The 18,061-nt window shown below is 42.7% G+C and overlaps 1 protein-coding gene across 2 annotated transcripts in view; it reads left to right on the top strand.

Moving 5' to 3' along the window:
* LOC125454739 (CD276 antigen homolog) overlaps nucleotides 1-16,318 on the top strand; it is a 57,481-nt gene extending 41,163 nt beyond the window's left edge. Inside the window, exons 4-7 of one of the 2 annotated variants that reach the window (XR_007248086.2) lie at nucleotides 485-766; nucleotides 2,248-2,372; nucleotides 6,374-6,628; nucleotides 15,119-16,318. Coding sequence is in view for 1 of the 2 variants with exons in the window: in XM_048535868.2 (XP_048391825.1) it covers nucleotides 485-766; nucleotides 2,248-2,342 (377 nt within the window). In the remaining variant the exon portion in view is untranslated. The other variant, XM_048535868.2, reaches the window with a different exon arrangement.
* Nucleotides 16,319-18,061: the final 1,743 nt, after the last annotated feature.

The following is an 18,061-nucleotide window of genomic DNA, read 5'->3' as shown; positions in this document are numbered from 1 at the left end:
TTCCAGATTTTCAGCATCTGCAGAATTTAGCATTTATTTGTGTCAACCGTGGTCTCATTTTAAGTAAATCTCCTCTGCACCTCGTTTAGGGTTTTTTATGCTTCCTTGAGATTAATTGCCTGAATTGGACACATGATCCTAGTTGATGCCTAACTGTTATTTTTTTGAAGGTTAACCATAATTTCCTTTCTTTTGTCCCTGTTCGTAAAGCCCAGGATCACATGGCACGTCAACTTGTTGTTAAAGGCAGTTACTGAAGCCAGTTCAACTTCAACAAGAGTCTGCTTCCGTCCCCTTCTCTTCTGGCCTTCCCTGCCCTATTCCCACCTCATAACTGTAACCATAGAGGGTCATCGATTCTCAAGCAGTTGTCCTGTGAGAGCCCCAAAGGACAGCAGTGTTGGTGTTTTAAAGAGGACTCAATGAGGTAAGGTTTCATCTGCCTTGCTGACTCAGTTCAGATTGTTTGCTTTTTCCTTTGCAGCTCTTGGCACGCAGCCTGTCATTCATTCACCTTCCGATGACCTGGGTCTATTGGTGCTGGTCTGCGAGTCCTCAGGGTGGTACCCGGCTCCTAGCGTGATCTGGGAAAATGGACTAGGCGAGAATCTGACCAGCTACTCGCACACACAGCTAACTAACTGCACAGGTGGCAGTGTCTGTGTGAAGAGCACGCTAGAAATGGATAACTGGCCCACTGGCAACTACACATGCACGATGTGGGACCAGGAGCTGGATGAGGGATTGTCGTCTACTTTCACGCTGAGTGAGTATGGCAAATGGTATTGCGGTAAAAGTGTGTGAAATGCGTAACATAAGTGAAACTGTCTAATGCAGCCTGAAAAATTAAATCCAGCTTTTATTCAGTGGATTGCTCTATTCTGATATTTCATAGCCTGTTCTGGGGGTCTGTTCTCAAAGCTTATAAGACAATTGGTAATAATGACGGCTAAGGATAAGAATTTTGTTTTACTCTGAGTTATGATGATCTAGAATGCACTGCATGCACAAGTGGAGGGGGCAAAGTGAGTTGGATAAATACTTGAAAAGGAAGCGTTCCCAAGTCTAGGGAGAGAAAATGGAGGAGTGGGACCAATTGGACAGCACTTTCAAAGAGCTAGCACAGATTAAATAGGCAGACTGGCTTTCTATGGTCTGACTTTTTGCCAACAAAACATTTTCTATTGAAAGTCATTCATAAAACCATAAGATACAAGAGCAGAATTAGGTCATTCGACCCATTGAGTCTGCTTCGCCATTCGATCACAGCTTGATATGTTTCTCAATCCCATTTGCCAGCCTTCTCCCTATAAACTTTGACGTCCTTAATCAAGAACCTACTTATCTCTGTCTTAAAGACAGTAAATGACTTGGCGTCCACAGCCCTCTGCAGCAGTGAGTTCCACAGATTTACCAGCCTCTGGCTGAAGAAATTTGTCCACATTGCAGTTTGAAAGGTTCATCCCTTCACTCTGATGCTATGTCCCCAGGTCCTAGTCTCATTGTTTATTTGGCAGTCTTTGGTATCAGTTGGTCTCTTTTGGTGTCTGGATTATACCTAGCTTCCAACAGTAACTGTAATCTTAGTTATTGAGAATGGAAGTTGTATTAAACCATCGTTTCTTAGAGCAACTGTATCATTTGGAACTGGCAGTGATGTTCCAATGAGTTGGAAGCCAGAAACTTGATGAAAGAAATTGACCACATCCTCCCCTGCTCCAGCACTCTGTGCTGAGACTTCTTCACGATTCCTGTCTTGCTTTGCTTCAGCCACTTGGAGACCCTCTGTGCCTGTCTGTTTTGGGAGGAGTCCGGGAGGGCAGCAACCACTAGCAGCAAAGAATATCATCCAGCAAAGAATGAAATAGTCACGTACGGAAACTTGGCCAAAGAGACAAGGAAACACTTAAGGAAAGTGGGAGGCAGAGCCGAGAGGGAATTTCCAGAGGTTAAACCCTAAGCAGTTTGAAGGCTTAGCCAGCATTGCAGGAGCAATTAAACTCAAGGATGCACAAGATGGCAGCGAACATTGTTGTAGGCGCGAACGAGATCACAAGACGGAACGAGGGCCTTGGAGGCATTTCAGAACAAGGTTGAGAATCCTTGTTCCTGACATTCAGCAGAATAGATTGTTGATTTAAGACATAAATGTTTAAACTGCGATAGTCAGAAAGCATCTCTGAGGTTCTTGCGTTGTGGGACTGAGAGAATATGTGAATGTCACAGCAATGTCTGAATGTTTTGCAGTTCACAGGGTATCATTGGGTACAGTCATCGGTGCGACTGGTGCGAGTGTTTGTGCTTTCGTACTGATTGTCGCTGTCTGTTGGAGTTGGTGGTAACAAGAAAGCGATATGATTTGGGATTTTACGGTAAGCATCTGAGACGTGCACACACACCCTTTCCCTTCACTGCTGTGCAAACTGAAAAGCTGAAATTACATATGATCTTTCCTCTGTCTGTCTGCTTGGTTCATTTCGTTTCTGTGCTATTTCATGGGAATGTAATTTCCCTAAAAAAGCCACTGAGTAATGTTTTTAATGATCAGCATCAACCTGCTTGGTTTAAATATAAACAAATCCTGGCACTTGCCTGTCAATCCTCATTATCCAAGACAGCACCTTGACTAATGAGAGTCCCAGTTGTCAACCAACTAGTACTCTCATCTCAGTCTAAATGTTGTTCCCTTTTTACTGTTGGTATTCTTGCAGATTGTCCTGATGAATACATGATGGAAAGCTTTGTCACATGCTTTTTTTTTTTAGCAACACTAAATCAATTAATAAATATAATTTAGTCCAAATTCAATTAATCAGCTGCTGTGGTAGCCTTTGGCTCCGTGTCACCATGTCACTCAACAAGATTACTGCTATAATGTCATCCATGCATTGTCAAGCAAACCATAAGTTATAGAAGCAGAATTGGGTCTTTTGGCCCATCGAGGTCAGATGTGCCATTTGATCATGGCTGATACGTTTCTGAAGCCCATTCTCCTGCCTTCCCTGTGTAACCTTTGATCCCTTTGCACATCAAGAATCTGCCTTTGTCTTAACCAATGTTCCAGTGACTTGACCTTCACAGCCCTCTGCAGCAATTAGTTGCACAGAGCCACCACCCTCTGGCTGAAGAAATTCCTCATCTTCTTTCTAAAGGGTCATCTCCTCAGTCTGAGTCTGTTCCCTTGGGTCCTAATTTCTCCTAAAACATCAAACAGTGCACACAGGAACTGGCCTTTCAGCCTACCCTGTCTGTGCAAACCACAATGCTGTTCTAGACTAATCCCATCGGCCTGCACACAGCCTGCATCCCTCTGTTCTCTGCTCCTTCATGTGTCTGTCTAAATACCTTGTTAACTTTGCTGTTTTTACCACCTCTGGCAGCATGTTCCCAGCACCGAACACCACCTGTACTTTTTACAAAGAAAACTTACCTGGCACATCTCCTTTTAAACTGCTCCCATCTCATTTTAAGCCAATGTGTCCTAGCATTTTACACTTCCATCTTAGGAGAAAGACTCTGACTGTCCACCGTATCCATTCCCTTCATATTTTTGTTTGGTTCTATCCATTCGAAACCGTAAACCTCTTTTGCACCCTCTTCAAAGCCTCCACATCCTTCCTATAGAGTGGTGACTAAATGTGTCCTGACCAAAGGTTTATACAGCTGCAACATGACTTGCCACCTTCTATAGTCAGTGCTCCAATCACGGAGCATGTCATACACCACCTTTACCATCTTATCCGCTTGTGTTGCAACTTTCAGAGAGCTGTTGACTTGGACCCCAAGATCTTTCTGTATATCAGTGCTCATAAGGGTCTGGCCATTTACTCTATACTTTCCTCTTGCATTTGACTTCCCAAAATGCTTCACCTCACACTAGGCCAGATTAAATTCCATCTGCTATTTCTCTGCCCAACTTTGCAGTTGATCTCTATGCTGCTGCATTCCTCAGTATCCAAAACTCCGACTTCCTGCTAGTGGAAACATGTTCTCCATGCCCACAGTATCCAGGCCTCTCAGTATTCTGTAAGTTTCAATCAGATCGTCCTTCATCCTTCTAAATTCCATTGAGTACCGACCCTGTATGTTCACCCACAACTCGTTGACAGCCCTTCATCCTTGGGTTTGTTCTTGTAAACCTCTTCTGAACTCCAATACCAGCTTTTCTTTCTTAGGTAATGGAGCTCAACTGTTCAGAATATTCCAAATGCAGTCTGACCAGAGTTTTGTACGGACTCAGTATTATATCCCTCTTCTTGTAGTCTAGCCCTCTTGAAATGAATGTTAAAGTTACATTTCCCTTGCTGACTGCCAGCTGCATCTGCTTGTTAACCTTTAGAGAATCTTGAACTAGGCGTTCCAAGTCTTTGTTCTTCAGATTTCTGAAGCCTTTACCTGTTTAGGAAGTAGTCTGTGCCTGCTTTTCTTGTAACCTCACATTTTCTCTCATTGTATTCCATCTGCTGTCAAGTTTGTTTTCGGAGACCCTCACGGACTTGCTGCAATAACAAGACACTGACCTATTTAGAAAAACACAAATGCTTTTATTACCAAGCAAGTACAAGGTGTGGAGAATCACTGTACTCAACCCGGCACAGAGTGCAGAGTCTTGCAAGTAATTCTCCACCAGCGTGTGGCAGACTGTTTAAAAGATTTCAGTGAGCCACACAGGCTTGTACAGTACGTGGATGACATGCTGTTGTTCACAGACAATAGTGAGGAACATAGCCCCCTACTTAGTGAGTTGTTACACCTCGCGTGCAAGAGCGGGTTGAAGGTAAACCCTAAGAAGGCACAGATAGGGTTGAGGGAGGTCAAGTTCCTGGGACTGACCCCGAGGGCTGGAGAGCGCAGCACAGATGCGGCACAGGCTAAAGAGAGCTTGTGGGGTGGCTTGGTACATTTGAATAGTGCCCAGGATGTAATCTATAAAATCTTCTGTTAGTCTTTCGATCAGGGGCCCTTGACATAATTAAACACCCCTTTTGTGGCTTCCAAGGGGCATCGACTTGCATTGCATTTTGACCCCCTTGGGTGAGGCACCGTGCGATTAGGGAATTGCCGGTGATTTTTTTTTTCTTACAGGGGTCCTTCTTTTAGGGGATGGCTATTCAAGGGTCTCTTCCAAACTCTGTCCTCACATTCACTATCCTCTGCATGTGAGTTGGGACGATCATGTTCTTTGCTACTTGTGGAATCGCCAGGAAACAGTAAACAGGTGTCAGAGGGTCAAGGAGGCTGCACCCGGGACTTGTGTCTTCCTGGGCTTCTCATGTGTTTTAAAAGGATCCTGTCGTCCCTCCTTTTGTTCACTGACCGTCTGGTCTGCGTCCTGTTTCCTGTTTGTCTGTTTTGTTTTAGATCTGGTATGACAGGAGGTAGGGTCTGTACAAGCCGTGGGCTTGTCAGGGGATCCATGTGGGCTGCCTACTGAAGGGCTTGGAGATTCTATGGGAGGTTCAGTTTGGTCAGCATGCGGTGGCAGTTGCTAGGACTGATGGCAGTATTGGGGTGCCTGCAGATGTAGATTGGCCAAGGACGGGTAGGGTTCTGGAGGGGGTAGCAGTTCCGATGAGGCAGAGGGATGCCTTCCCCAGTCCCCCTCGGTCTTGTGCATCCGTGTCATTAATTTGGAACAACATCGATATGTCAGGAGTTACCTCCGTTTTTTTTTCTGTCAACGTGGCCTGCCGCTCTAGCCCCTGTTCTGTCTTGTTGCTCTCTCTCCTACCTTTCTTGGTTAACTCTTCCCCTTTCATTCGTCTCATGATCCTCACAGTGCAGTTTTAAAACCCAGGCTTTTGGTTTTCCCTCATTATCACAGGCACTGATCCCTCGCCTACGTGCATTATCCACCCAACTGGCCAGTTTTGATTTTTCAGTCAGCTCCTCAGCTCTCTTTCTCCAGAATGACATTAACCCTTTGCAGTGCTTCTGCTTTAGTGCATAGATCTATAATCCCACGCTTTCCCCCCCAGTGGCCAATTGCCGCTTCTTAGCCTGTCCGAGTACTTCTGCACTCTTCCCACTTCTCCAACACTACCTGTCCCACCGTCTAACTTTGTTTCTGAGTTTGCAGATGATGCAATGCCCTCAGTTCCTTCGTCCAGATCATTAATGGATAATGTGAATAGTTGTGGTCCCGTCACTGACCCTTATGGAACTGCACTGGTCACTGACCGCCACCCTGAAAAAGAACCCTTTATCCCAACTCTGTACCAGACAGCCAATCCATTCCTTAGCTTGGGCTCTTCATTTCCTGTGCAACGGTTTCCCAGTTTCTTTGCAGCCAAGAGAAAACATTTGATGCGAGTAACCCCCATGTGTTGTTCTGGCATGTAATGGACTGACTTTAAAACTTTTTTTTGGCCAGGTTCCCCCTGTGTAACTATCACTGAAGACTCTGTTGGTTTAAAGGTGTGAACACAAGATGAGCTGGAGAGGGTGAAAAGGACATTGTTTCCACCCTGTATGCGATGAGGATGCTGCCGCCTCTTTCCTATTAGAAGACACCAGTGCCAACTGAGTTCCAGTGTTCAACCTTCGAGTGCAGGCGTTACAGTGTTCTGCTCCGCACAGGCTGTCATGCAGTCAGAAAGGAACAAAATGACTGGTGCTATTTTAATGGGTTTGTTTTTTTTGCACTTTACAGTGTGGTCCTTGCGCTGTGTAAGAGTTCAATGATGTATTGCTGCAAAAGGAAAAAAAAAAACTGACTTTTACAATCAGGGATTTTGCAGGTTGAGCATATAATTTAACCGGTCAATTCTCACTTTCTATCTAGCATGTTGTATAGCAATCGCTTTACTATTTTCCTTTTAAACAACATTGTTAAGTACACTGATGAAAGTCTGTTTTATAGCATTGAGTTTCCCAGTTCCAAGGGGCCATGAATGGATTTCACCGGGTTCCAGTCAAATTACTTCTTACCCTGAGGAATGTTAAACTTGTACATTGACAAATCCTTGCAACTAATCCAGGCAAATCCATTAAGGTGTTGCTGTTTTGTTCAAGTCTGTATCACGGAGATGGGCAGGTCCCATGATGCCAGCTGGAAAACACTTGTGGGGTGATCATTTTCTCCCTGCAATTGTTACACTTTCCATCAATACCACGTCAGTCCCGTCCACACAGTTTTTGGAGTTTAATTGTCAGGCAGCCCGTTATTTTTCCTGGTGGATCTGCCTCACCTTTTTTTGCTTGTGACCATTTGCGAGTGAGAATTCTTGTGAAATTTCTTCATACGGGTATAATCTGGCTCCAAATTCACAGATTGTTATACGAGCTGCATGCACCACTACATCATGTTGCGATGAGCTTAATTGTTTGGTGATTTCAGCACAGGAGGAGGCCATTTATCTCATTCTGTTTGCAGTCAGTTTTGTAGCCTGTTGTAAAACTAATCCAACTGCTCTCCTCTCTATTCCCATACCCCTGTACCTTACTTTGCATCTAATGTTTACCCAGTTTTTTTATACAAAGGAAGCACCAGCCATTCCCAACGACATTGCACCAATTCTGAAACAACTAACTTGTCCGACCATCTGTGATTGATTTAATTAATCACTGGCTCTTCAACAATGGAAACTCTGTTTCCCCAATTCCCTTATTGAAGTAATTTATGGATAATCTGTTCACGCTTCATTGAAAGCAGTCCCTGTATAAGAACAAGAAAAGGCCATTTATCCCCTTGACAGTTTTAGTTAATCTGTAATGATGAAAACAGGTTGCATAGTTTAGATTTTGTATTTCCTTGAGTTTAAAGATTAAATTGTGATTCTGATTGGCTATTTAAGATTATTAAAAGTTATATGGCATAGAGAGATCCTGTTTCCACCTACGGAGAGGTCCGAAACAAAATACCACAAACTTGTGTTTAGAGTTAAGTTGTTGAAGGCTGATTGTGGGAAGCACATCTTTGCATGCAAATTGTTGGAAACCTGGAGCATATTTGCTAAACAACGATGCTCTGAGTCAACTCAGAATTTCAGGTCTGTTGTTATGGTTTATGAAAACAAGGCAGACAGCTGGCATTGAGATACAGATCATTAACTCATCTGAATGGGAACCAGAAAATTGTGTAATATTTTAAAACAAGTGAAAAATGTGTATCTGACGTCTCTCCTTACAGCAATGGTTTCTAGTAAATGACACTCCCCACCACTTTAATAATCTACAATGATATCCCCAAGACCAAAGACTGAGCTTGGACTGGGACTCATCAAATTTCTCACTAGGTTAAGGAAATTCAATATTAATTCTTGAGATGTGGGTTTGACTGGCAGGGCAAATAGGTATTGCCATTCCCAGTTAGCTCAAAGGTGGTGATGGTGGAGTATTCAGGCAGTTTAGAACAACAGACCAGTTGGCTAACCCAGTTGGACGGCAGTTTGAGTCAACTGCAGACAGGCGGATTGTGAAAGGATTCCAGGTTTTCTTCCTTAAAGTGCACATAAATTTATCAGTTTTTCTGACAGTTTAAAGCTTCAGCTTCGCTTCTACTGATATCCCCTTTTTTTATTTATGGATTTAGTTTGGAAATAAAATCATCTTTCCATGTTAGGATTTCAACCTGGGTTTTCCGCTCAGTAGCCCAATACCTAACCACGACACTAATACTCCACACTGCTAATTTTAAAACCCCAGTTTTTGTTGCCTCCCATTCTGCCTTATCTACCAGCCCTATCACTCAGCACCTTATGCATTTTTACAATGGCATCTTTGTGCCACACTTACAGTTGTTATATTATTCCTTCTCATTCTGTACTCAGACTACACAAAGGTATATTCCCTCATGCTTCTGTACTTCTGTATATGTCTTCCCATTCTATGTCTTCCTGAAATCTTTTGCAGCCTACCTCACTGTTTTTATCAAGCCCCCTATTTTTGTGCCATTGCTGAACTTTGAGGTGAGGTTCCACTGTCTCATGCAAATAATCACCTACGTTAAGAATGTTCTTGCATTTACAGCTGTTGGCCAGCTTGGTAGCCTGCTCCTCAGAGAGAGAGAAAGACATTAACTTCACATCCAATGATGAGGACACCTCTGAAGCTGATGTTTGAGTGCAGTAATGAAGGAACACTGGCCATAAGTGTGCTAGTTTTTGGATCTATGTTAAACCGAAGCTCTAAATTCCCTCTGGAAATAAAAAGTCCTGCACACTATCGTTACAACAGTGATTACACTTTGAAAAAACTTAATTCACTGTGAAGTGGTTTGGGATGTTCTGGGCCCTTAATGGTACTATACAAATGCAGCCTTTTTTGGAAAACAGTGGTGAACTCAGCACTGACTTGTGGGTGCACCACTTGCAATCCATCTTCTACTGAAGGCCAATGCAATAATTTAGCTCTCACTTCATTGCTTAAAGGTCGAGTTCGTGAATCATGTTTACAATTTAAATTTAACCACTCAATTCCATTTGATGTTCTTTTTATTGGGAGTGAGTGGCTGATAACTCTGTTGTTCTTGTGATAAGTGTTGGGTATGTTTTGTAGCTGGGGACGGCAGCAGAAAATTGGGAGTGCAAGAAATGGGATGCACTGAGGTTCAGACAAGGAGTTGCTCCTTGCAGAATTCACCCGGTAGAACACTTGACAAACTTCATCGGCATCTTCCAATTGAATGCAAACCTGCCCCTCAATCCCTTTTCAATAAGAAATGTACCCTGGCCAAAATCTCCATGACTGACTCATTGTGTTAAGCACACAGTTTTTCTACTTGATAGATTACTAATTGCTTCTGCTCAGTTCCAGCTTCAAACTTAATGCTTTTTAGCTTAGTCACAGAAGCCCAGACATTGTTGATGTCCCAGGTCAAGTGGTTCAAGCTGCAAACAGAAGTTATCAGTTTGGAGATCTCGGTCACCTGGTTGTTTGCTCAGGTGAAGTTATCAGGAAAAAATCTGATATTGACCCTCATTATTGTATATACTTGTTTTAATGTCCATTGTTAATACTCATGATAATATCTATAAAAATGAAAAATTCTGTAAAAACCACGACTCTGGTGCGTTCTCACTGTGATTGACCTGAAGTCCCTGATAAGGTTGCCATCTCTGGAAAGGCCCATTCCAGAATGTCCCATCCAGTGACCTCCCTCCTCCAACCATCCCATGCCCAGCTGTTCAGTGTTCCTGTCAATGATGCACAACATTTGCTGATCTTCAGTTTTGCTCATCTTTCACCCTGCCAATTGGAAAATGATAACTCTCAAAATTGATTGTTAGTCAAAAATCATCTAACCAATTTCTTGAACCATTTTTTTAAACTGTTCATGAGTGTTCCAAACAAATAGTAATTATTTTTAATGTCTGTGATTTGCTTGTGGTGTATTCCTGGAGATGTTTAATTCCTAAAGGAAAACCACAGAGAGTTGGTAGCTGTATTTGCTGTTAACATGTTTCCAGATCCTTTTGTTAGAGAGAGAATGACCGCATATATCTAACTCCTGCTGAGATTCCCATTAACCACAGGTGTCACTTATCAGCCAGTTCACTTCATGTGGTGATAAGGCAGAGGCCCCTGGTAGTATCTCAGCTGTATTAATCAGGGCTCACTCCACTAATGGCTGCACTCTGTCCAAGCACCACAACAACACTGACCAAGTGATAATTGTGAGGTATGTCCTACCAAAAGCAGGAAAAAATCCAATTCAGCCAATCTTGATCATTGAGCAGCACAGTGGCTCAGTGGTTAAGCATTGCTGCCTCACAGTACCAGGGAACTGGGTTTGATTGCACTGACTGTGTCTGTGTGGGTTTTGTACTTTCTCCCCATATCTGCATGTTTCTTCCAGGTGCTCCAGTTGCCTCCCACAGTCCAAAGATGTGCAGACTACGTGGGTTAGCCATGGCAAATGCAGGGTGACACGAATAGGGTTTGGGTGGGAGCGTTGGTGTGGTCATTAACAAGCTGATTGGCCTGTTTCTATAATATAATGGTGATTGCTGACAGTGCTGCCATTGACATATAGTCACCAATGAGTTGCAGATCACAGTCAGTTTGGCTTCCATCAAAATAATATGGTATCAAATCTCATTATTCACATGTTGAAAAAAGCTATAAGCAGAACGTCACGTGGGCTTAGAGTGACATCAAGGGCATATTTGGTCGAGTGTGGCATCAAGGAGCCCTAGAAAAACTGGAATCCAAGGGAAGCGGGGCAAACTCTTTGCTGGTTGGTGTTATACCTGGCTCAGAAGAAGCTGGATGTGGTTGTTGGAGGTCAGTCATCTCAGCTCCATGATATCTCTGCACCTGTTCCTCAGGCTAGTGACCTAGGCCCAGTTATCTTCAGCTGCTTCCAGGCTACACTTGCTTCCATCAGTATGGTAGAATTGGCATTGTGTGCTAATCATTAGATGATGTTCAGCACAGTTTGCAGTTCCTGAGATACTGGAGCAGTTTGTGTAACAACACCTGGATAATAGCCAAGCTTCAGTTCTTGTATGGTGTGTAACATGCCTGTTGTAGTTGGCAATGACCAAATATTTCTGGCTAGTGACCAGAGTTGTAACTGATCCAACTACATAAACACCATGACTCCAAGAGCAGATCTGAGATTGGGAATTCTGCTGCACTACCTGACTCCCCCAAAGTTTGTCCAAAACCAACAAGGGACCGTCAGGATAGTGATGGAGTACTACTCCTCCTCGTTGCCTGAATGGGTGAAGTTCCAAAAATATTCAAGTAACTTGATTTGACACCATTCAGCTTTGAGCGTCAGATTTTATTGATGGCACATTGGTGTGGAGAAAGTGAATGTCGGAAGTGCTCAAACAGATGCACAGTTGCAGTAGTGAGTGTGATTTACAAGATACACTGCAACTCATCAAGTTTCCTTCAACAACGTTCCAGACTGACAACCCCAACCATCCAGAGGGACGAGAGCAGTGGATGTATGGGAAGACCGAGTCTGACACTAAGCTGACTTGCAGCTGTATATGCAACTGCTCAAACCTACTAACCCCCCCCCCCCCGATCTGAACGTCCTCCCTAACTTCCCACCTACACTCACCTTTATTTGCTCCATCCCCACCTCTTTCACCTGTCTGTATCCTCTCCACTTATCTTCTCTATCCATCTTCTGTTCACCCCCCCCCTCTATTTATTTCAGAACCCCATTTCTGAAGAAGGGTCTAGGCCAGAAATGTCAGCTTTTCTGATGCTGCTTGGTCTGCTGTGATCATCCAGCTTCACATTATCTCAGATTCTCCAGCATCTGCAGTTCCTACTATCTTTGCAGCTGTGTCACTGTTCCTTTTAGTCTCTCTCACATACCCTTGCAACTGCAATCTTAGTGTGGTCATTTTTGTAAAAAGTTAAAATGACCCAAACTATGCTGCCTGTTGCACCTACATAAAGTTTAAAGGTGATATGAAAGTGAAATAGTTGATCATTGAGGCTAGTTACAAACACCAGAATGGCATAGACCAACTGGAAAATTGGGCACATTAAGGTTACTAGAAATATGGGACAATAAAGTGACTTTGAAAAGTGTTGAACAGAAACATCTTGGTGTCCATTAACACACATCCTTAAATTGGTGGCGCTTCAAGTTGATTGAGTGGTTAAGTAAAAACAACACTTGAATTATTTGATTTTGGAACTGAGGAGTGGAATTCACTGAAACACTCAAGTGTTAGCCAGAGAATTGTGTACAGTTTTGGACAATACCCTCTAAAAGGTGTAGAAGCTGTAGACAGGCTACAGAATGGGGAGAATTTGTATTGTTCATGGAACGGTGAAGGTTAAGACTGCATCAACATTTTCAACGTGATCAAAGGTATTCTGGTAAGTAGATCAATACCTGAGTTCATTGAGGTAAAAGCAGAGATGAAACCAAAATGTTTGGTAGGAATGGAACACTCAACCTAAAAATATGTTGGGAGCTGATTCCATCAATAATTTCTGAAAATGAATTGGACAGACATTTGAAGACAAAGATCTTGCAGGGAAATAATGTGGGGCTGTGAAGCGAAGCACAATGGTTCTTTCAAAGACCCAGGACAGGAAAATGGGTTGAATGGCCTCCTGTTGCACTGAGTTTATATAGTTCTAATTTTAATTAACAAAACTTTTCTAATGAACTGTCCAAAGATGACTCAGCGGAATATTTTCAGGTAAAAGCTGACCTGCAAGTACACTTGATTAAAAGAGGAACATTTAATATACTACATTTTTGTTTTAGTAGTGTCAATCAAATAAGTAATGTAAAATTGAGTTTTTTTTTGACTAATTTAAGGAGCAATTTAAATTTATTCTAATATCTGTTTGTTGATCTGCAGTCACTGTTTAAAAAATGCTGATATAATGGGACAGTCAGATAATGAGAGTCTCAAGTAAAAGTGAAATTCTGTGGATGCTGGAAATTTTGAAATAAAAATAGAAAGTTTGCATAGAAATGCAAGTTAAATCTCTAATCCCCTTTATAAACACTCACGTGTACACGCACATAATAAAGCATGGGTGTCATCGTTGAAGGAGGGAAAACAAAGCAAGTCAGTGGCCTTTGCTCACAGGATCTGCTGAGATGGTTCCTGTGCTAATCGGAGTGCTGTTTGGTGGTTATCCTCCAGGTGTTTCACCAGTTTGCAAAATGTACAGATGTTGATTCACCCCTAAAAACTTATTTTTTAAAAATTATAGCTGGCAGCAATTGCTGAATGAAAATTACCTTTTTTTGAGGCTTAAATTAGTTTTTACTGCAGAAACTGGAGAGAGCTCCCGAGCTGCTTGATGTCTAAAGGCTTCTCTGTATCTTGTTCACAGTCTCAAGCTGTTCTGCTATCTGAGAACCAAACCTAAAAGTTCTGGCAGGCAGAAGGCTTTTTCAATCATTAGTGAGTCCCTAGTTTACAGACCTCTCGGGTGTTGTTATTAACCAAGGCTTCGTTTGTGCACAACCCTTTGACGACTGCAAACAATACTTAAACCACTGCTGGAAACGGCACCTCTGTAAACATTGTTTCCAACGAGTGTCAGTTTACTTGCTTTCAAGCCATGCAGTAATCCATGGTTACAAAGATGTTATTTTCTCATTTAAGTCCATAATTTATTATAGAATAAAAATAAACTTTAGAATTTATCAGTCTTTTAAAAATGTGCAGATTTATAACTAAACATGTACACACATCAAGGTACACTTCCCTTCAGTTGCCCTGTACTCCTATCCAGGAGAGAAACAATACTTGTTTCTGACCTCAGCCTTTTTCATCAAAAACGGCTCCAAAAGCTGCTTTCTAACTAAAATCAATCCTTAGTCTAAAACAAAAGCAAGCCAATGCTTTCAATGCCCCTTTTCTGGGCCCCACACTATAAAGAGTTTGCCATTAACTGTGATACTCTGATGAAGGGTCTAGGCCCAAAACGTCAGCTGTTGTGCTCCTGAGATGCTGCTTGGCATGCTGTGTTCATCCAGCCTCACACTTTGTTATCTTGGATTCTCCAGCATCTGCAGTTCCCATTATCTCTCTCTCTCTCGCCATTGACTCCAGCAGTTTGCAGTTGCCTGCTCCCTCATACATACGGGATTACATCACTGTTCCAGAAACTTCTGTCTATTTGTTTTTAATTTAACCCATCAGCATAGTAACTAATAGTAAGTTAATGTCACCGGTGACTCAGGGGTCTGTAGGCCTGCTTTCTCATTAGAGGGCAATAAGTGGTGATGGTTTAATCAAGCATTCACTCCACCTCAGATAGGGGAGAGGTCGAGAAGGTGGGACTTTTGTGGTAATCTCAGCTGGATCAGGAACTGAAGTGACAGTGTTGGTATTACATTTCAAATCACAGCCCACAAACAATATTTGCAGCTGAGAAACATCAGAGCCTGGAGAAACCCAAGGGTAGTACAAGCTTGTTGAAGCTAATTATCAGTGAAAAGCTGGAGCTGTGCTGACATTTCGGAGCTGAAATCAAGAGACAATATTAAGGGGAAGAATTCCAGGAAAGGAGGGTTAACAATCAGGAAGACCGTGGCATAGGTACAACTGTGGCCTATCAAGTCTGCTGTACTCTTCAGTGACAATATGACTCATTTGAAAGTTCAGCTCCACTGCCTTTTTCCCCATAGCCCTCAATTGCCTTACTGATTAAAAATCTCTCTCTCTCTTAGACTTGAATATCCTTAATGAAAAAGACCTATGCAGTAAAGTATATCACAGATGTACTATCCTCTGAGAGAAGAAACTTCCTCATCTCTGAAAAAGGGTGATTTATTCTTTTGAGATTATGCCTTCTGGTCCTAGACTCTCCCACAAGAGTCAACAGTCTTTCTACATCCGCCCCAGCAAGGGTTTGTCAAATTGTTGAGCTTGTCTGTGATGGAGTGTCTTTTTGGTGGATTTCTGAAGCTGGATCTTTGAAAGAGAAGGTTTGGCAAGCCTTGTAAAGTTTTAATGAGATTTGAGGACCCACTTGATCCTTAATGCCTGGCTTGCTGAGAAGTCTGTGGGCTCTGTCTTAATGGCATTTTCTATTTGATATAGCCAGTGGGGTGTTTGTAATTTCTCATCGCCAATGTTTGCCTCATTAATTCTGATTAATATGTTGGATTCTCATTAATATGTTGGGTGTGTAGTATTAAGATTGTATTACTGTTGTTTTGTATCGTAAAGTTTATTGTTGATTCAAAGCCATTGAAAGCTGGAGCTTTCTCTTACTAAATACCCAGATCTCACTCACTTTTGGTCCTTTTTTTTTACTGTTTCCCAGCCAGATTGTAACACAAATTTGACAGTGTGATTCTGCATCATAACATAATGTGTTGTCTCACAGGCTTTAAGGACCTGAGAATGCTGCGACTTGCTGAGGTTAAAGTTGATCAGATTTTCATTCTAAATTTTATCAAACATGTTGAACAGTTAAATAATTACTTCCCTAGTCATGAATGTTTTGGAAAAGGAAGAGTTATGCCTGAATGAATTGCAAAAATTAGCCAAGGCAAGGCTAATGATATTGGCAAAAAATTTACAGGTTTAATAATTGGGGCTAAAAAGCTGAACTAGTTAAGGTGACAGCACATCTGGGAGTGGAAGAAGAAGCTTAACCCAAGTGGAACACAGCTTGAATTAGTTGGAATTCAATGACAGATGAAGCAGCTTGAAATGGATGAGGAAAAAGAAATGAGAAAACTTGAAGAGAAAGACAAACATTTGAGCTTGATCTCCACGGACAGAAGTTAGCAATGGAGGAAAGAGGTAAGGAAAGAGAACGACTGAATGAATGAAAAATCAATGAACCCAAAAGCCAAAAAAGTTAGCTTCAGAAATGCAAGTACATCAAAGGTGGTGCCAAGAGTATGCTGAAAAATTATTGATCATAGAACATAGAACATAGAACAGTACAGCACAGAACAGGCCCTTCAGCCCACAATGTTGTGCCGACCATTGATCCTCATGGATGCACCCTCAAATTTCTGTGACCATATGCATGTCCAGCAGTCTCTTAAATGACCCCAATGACCTTGCTTCCACAACTGCTGCTGGCAACGCATTCCATGCTCTCACAACTCTCTGCGTAAAGAACCTGCCTCTGACATCCCCTCTATACTTTCCACCAACCAGCTTAAAACTATGACCCCTCGTGCTAGCCATTTCTGCCCTGGGAAATAGTCTCTGGCTATCAACTCTATCTATGCCTCTCATTATCTTGTATACCTCAATTAGGTCCCCTCTCCTCCTCCTTTTCTCCAATGAAAAGAGACCGAGCTCAGTCAACCTCTCTTCATAAGATAAGCCCTCCAGTCCAGGCAGCATCCTGGTAAACCTCCTCTGAACCCTCTCCAAAGCATCCACATCTTTCCTATAATAGGGCGCCCAGAACTGGACGCAGTATTCCAAGTGCGGTCTAACCAAAGTTTTATAGAGCTGCAACAAGATCTCACGACTCTTAAACTCAATCCCCCTGTTAATGAAAGCCAAAACACCATATGCTTTCTTAACAACCCTGTCCACTTGGGTGGCCATTTTAAGGGATCTATGTATCTGCACACCAAGATCCCTCTGTTCCTCCACGCTGCCAAGAATCCTATCCTTAATCCTGTACTCAGCTTTCAAATTCGACCTTCCAAAATGCATCACCTCGCATTTATCCAGGTTGAACTCCATCTGCCACCTCTCAGCCCATCTCTGCATCCTGTCAATGTCCCGCTGCAGCCTACAACAGCCCTCTACACTGTCAACGACACCTCCGACCTTTGTGTCGTCTGCAAACTTGCTGACCCATCCTTCAATTCCCTCGTCCAAGTCATTAATAAAAATTACAAACAGTAGAGGCCCAAGGACAGAGCCCTGTGGAACCCCACTCACCACTGACTTCCAGGCAGAATATTTTCCTTCTACTACCACTCGCTGTCTTCTGTTGGCCAGCCAATTCTGTATCCAAGCAGCTAAGTTCCCCTGTATCCCATTCCTCCTGACCTTCTGAATGAGCCTTCCATGGGGAACCTTATCAAATGCCTTACTGAAGTCCATATACACCACATCCACAGCTTGACCCTCATCAACCTTACTAGTCACATCCTCAAAAAACTCGATAAGGTTTGTAAGGCATGACCTACCCCTCACAAAGCCGTGTTGACTGTATTTGATCAAGCCATGCTCTTCCAGATGGTCATAAATCTTATCCCTCAGAATCCTTTCTAACACCTTGCAGACGACAGACGTGAGACTTACCGGTCTATAATTGCCGGGGATTTCCCTATTTCCTTTCTTGAAGAGAGGAATTACATTTGCCTCTCTCCAGTCCTCAGGTACGACTCCAGTGGAGAGCGAGGATGCAAAGATCTTCGCAAGTGGCGAAGCAATTGCATTTCTCGCTTCCCAAAGCAGCCGAGGACAAATCTGATCCGGGCCTGGCGACTTGTCAATCTTAATGTTTGACAAAATTTTCAGTACATCAGCTTCCTCTATCTCTATCCATTCCAGCATGCACACCTGCTCTTCAAAGGTTTCATTCACTACACAGGTCGTTTCTTTCGTAAAGACAGAAGCAAAAAACTCATTTAGGGCTTCCCCTACCTCCTCAGGCTCCACACACAAGTTCCCTATGCTATCCC

The sequence above is a fragment of the Stegostoma tigrinum genome, chromosome 9, assembly GCF_030684315.1.
Source record: "Stegostoma tigrinum isolate sSteTig4 chromosome 9, sSteTig4.hap1, whole genome shotgun sequence".
Classification (NCBI taxonomy): Eukaryota; Metazoa; Chordata; class Chondrichthyes; order Orectolobiformes; family Stegostomatidae; genus Stegostoma; species Stegostoma tigrinum.
The sequence above is the reverse complement of the archived record's forward strand: the minus strand, read 5'-3'. Positions and strand labels throughout refer to the sequence as shown.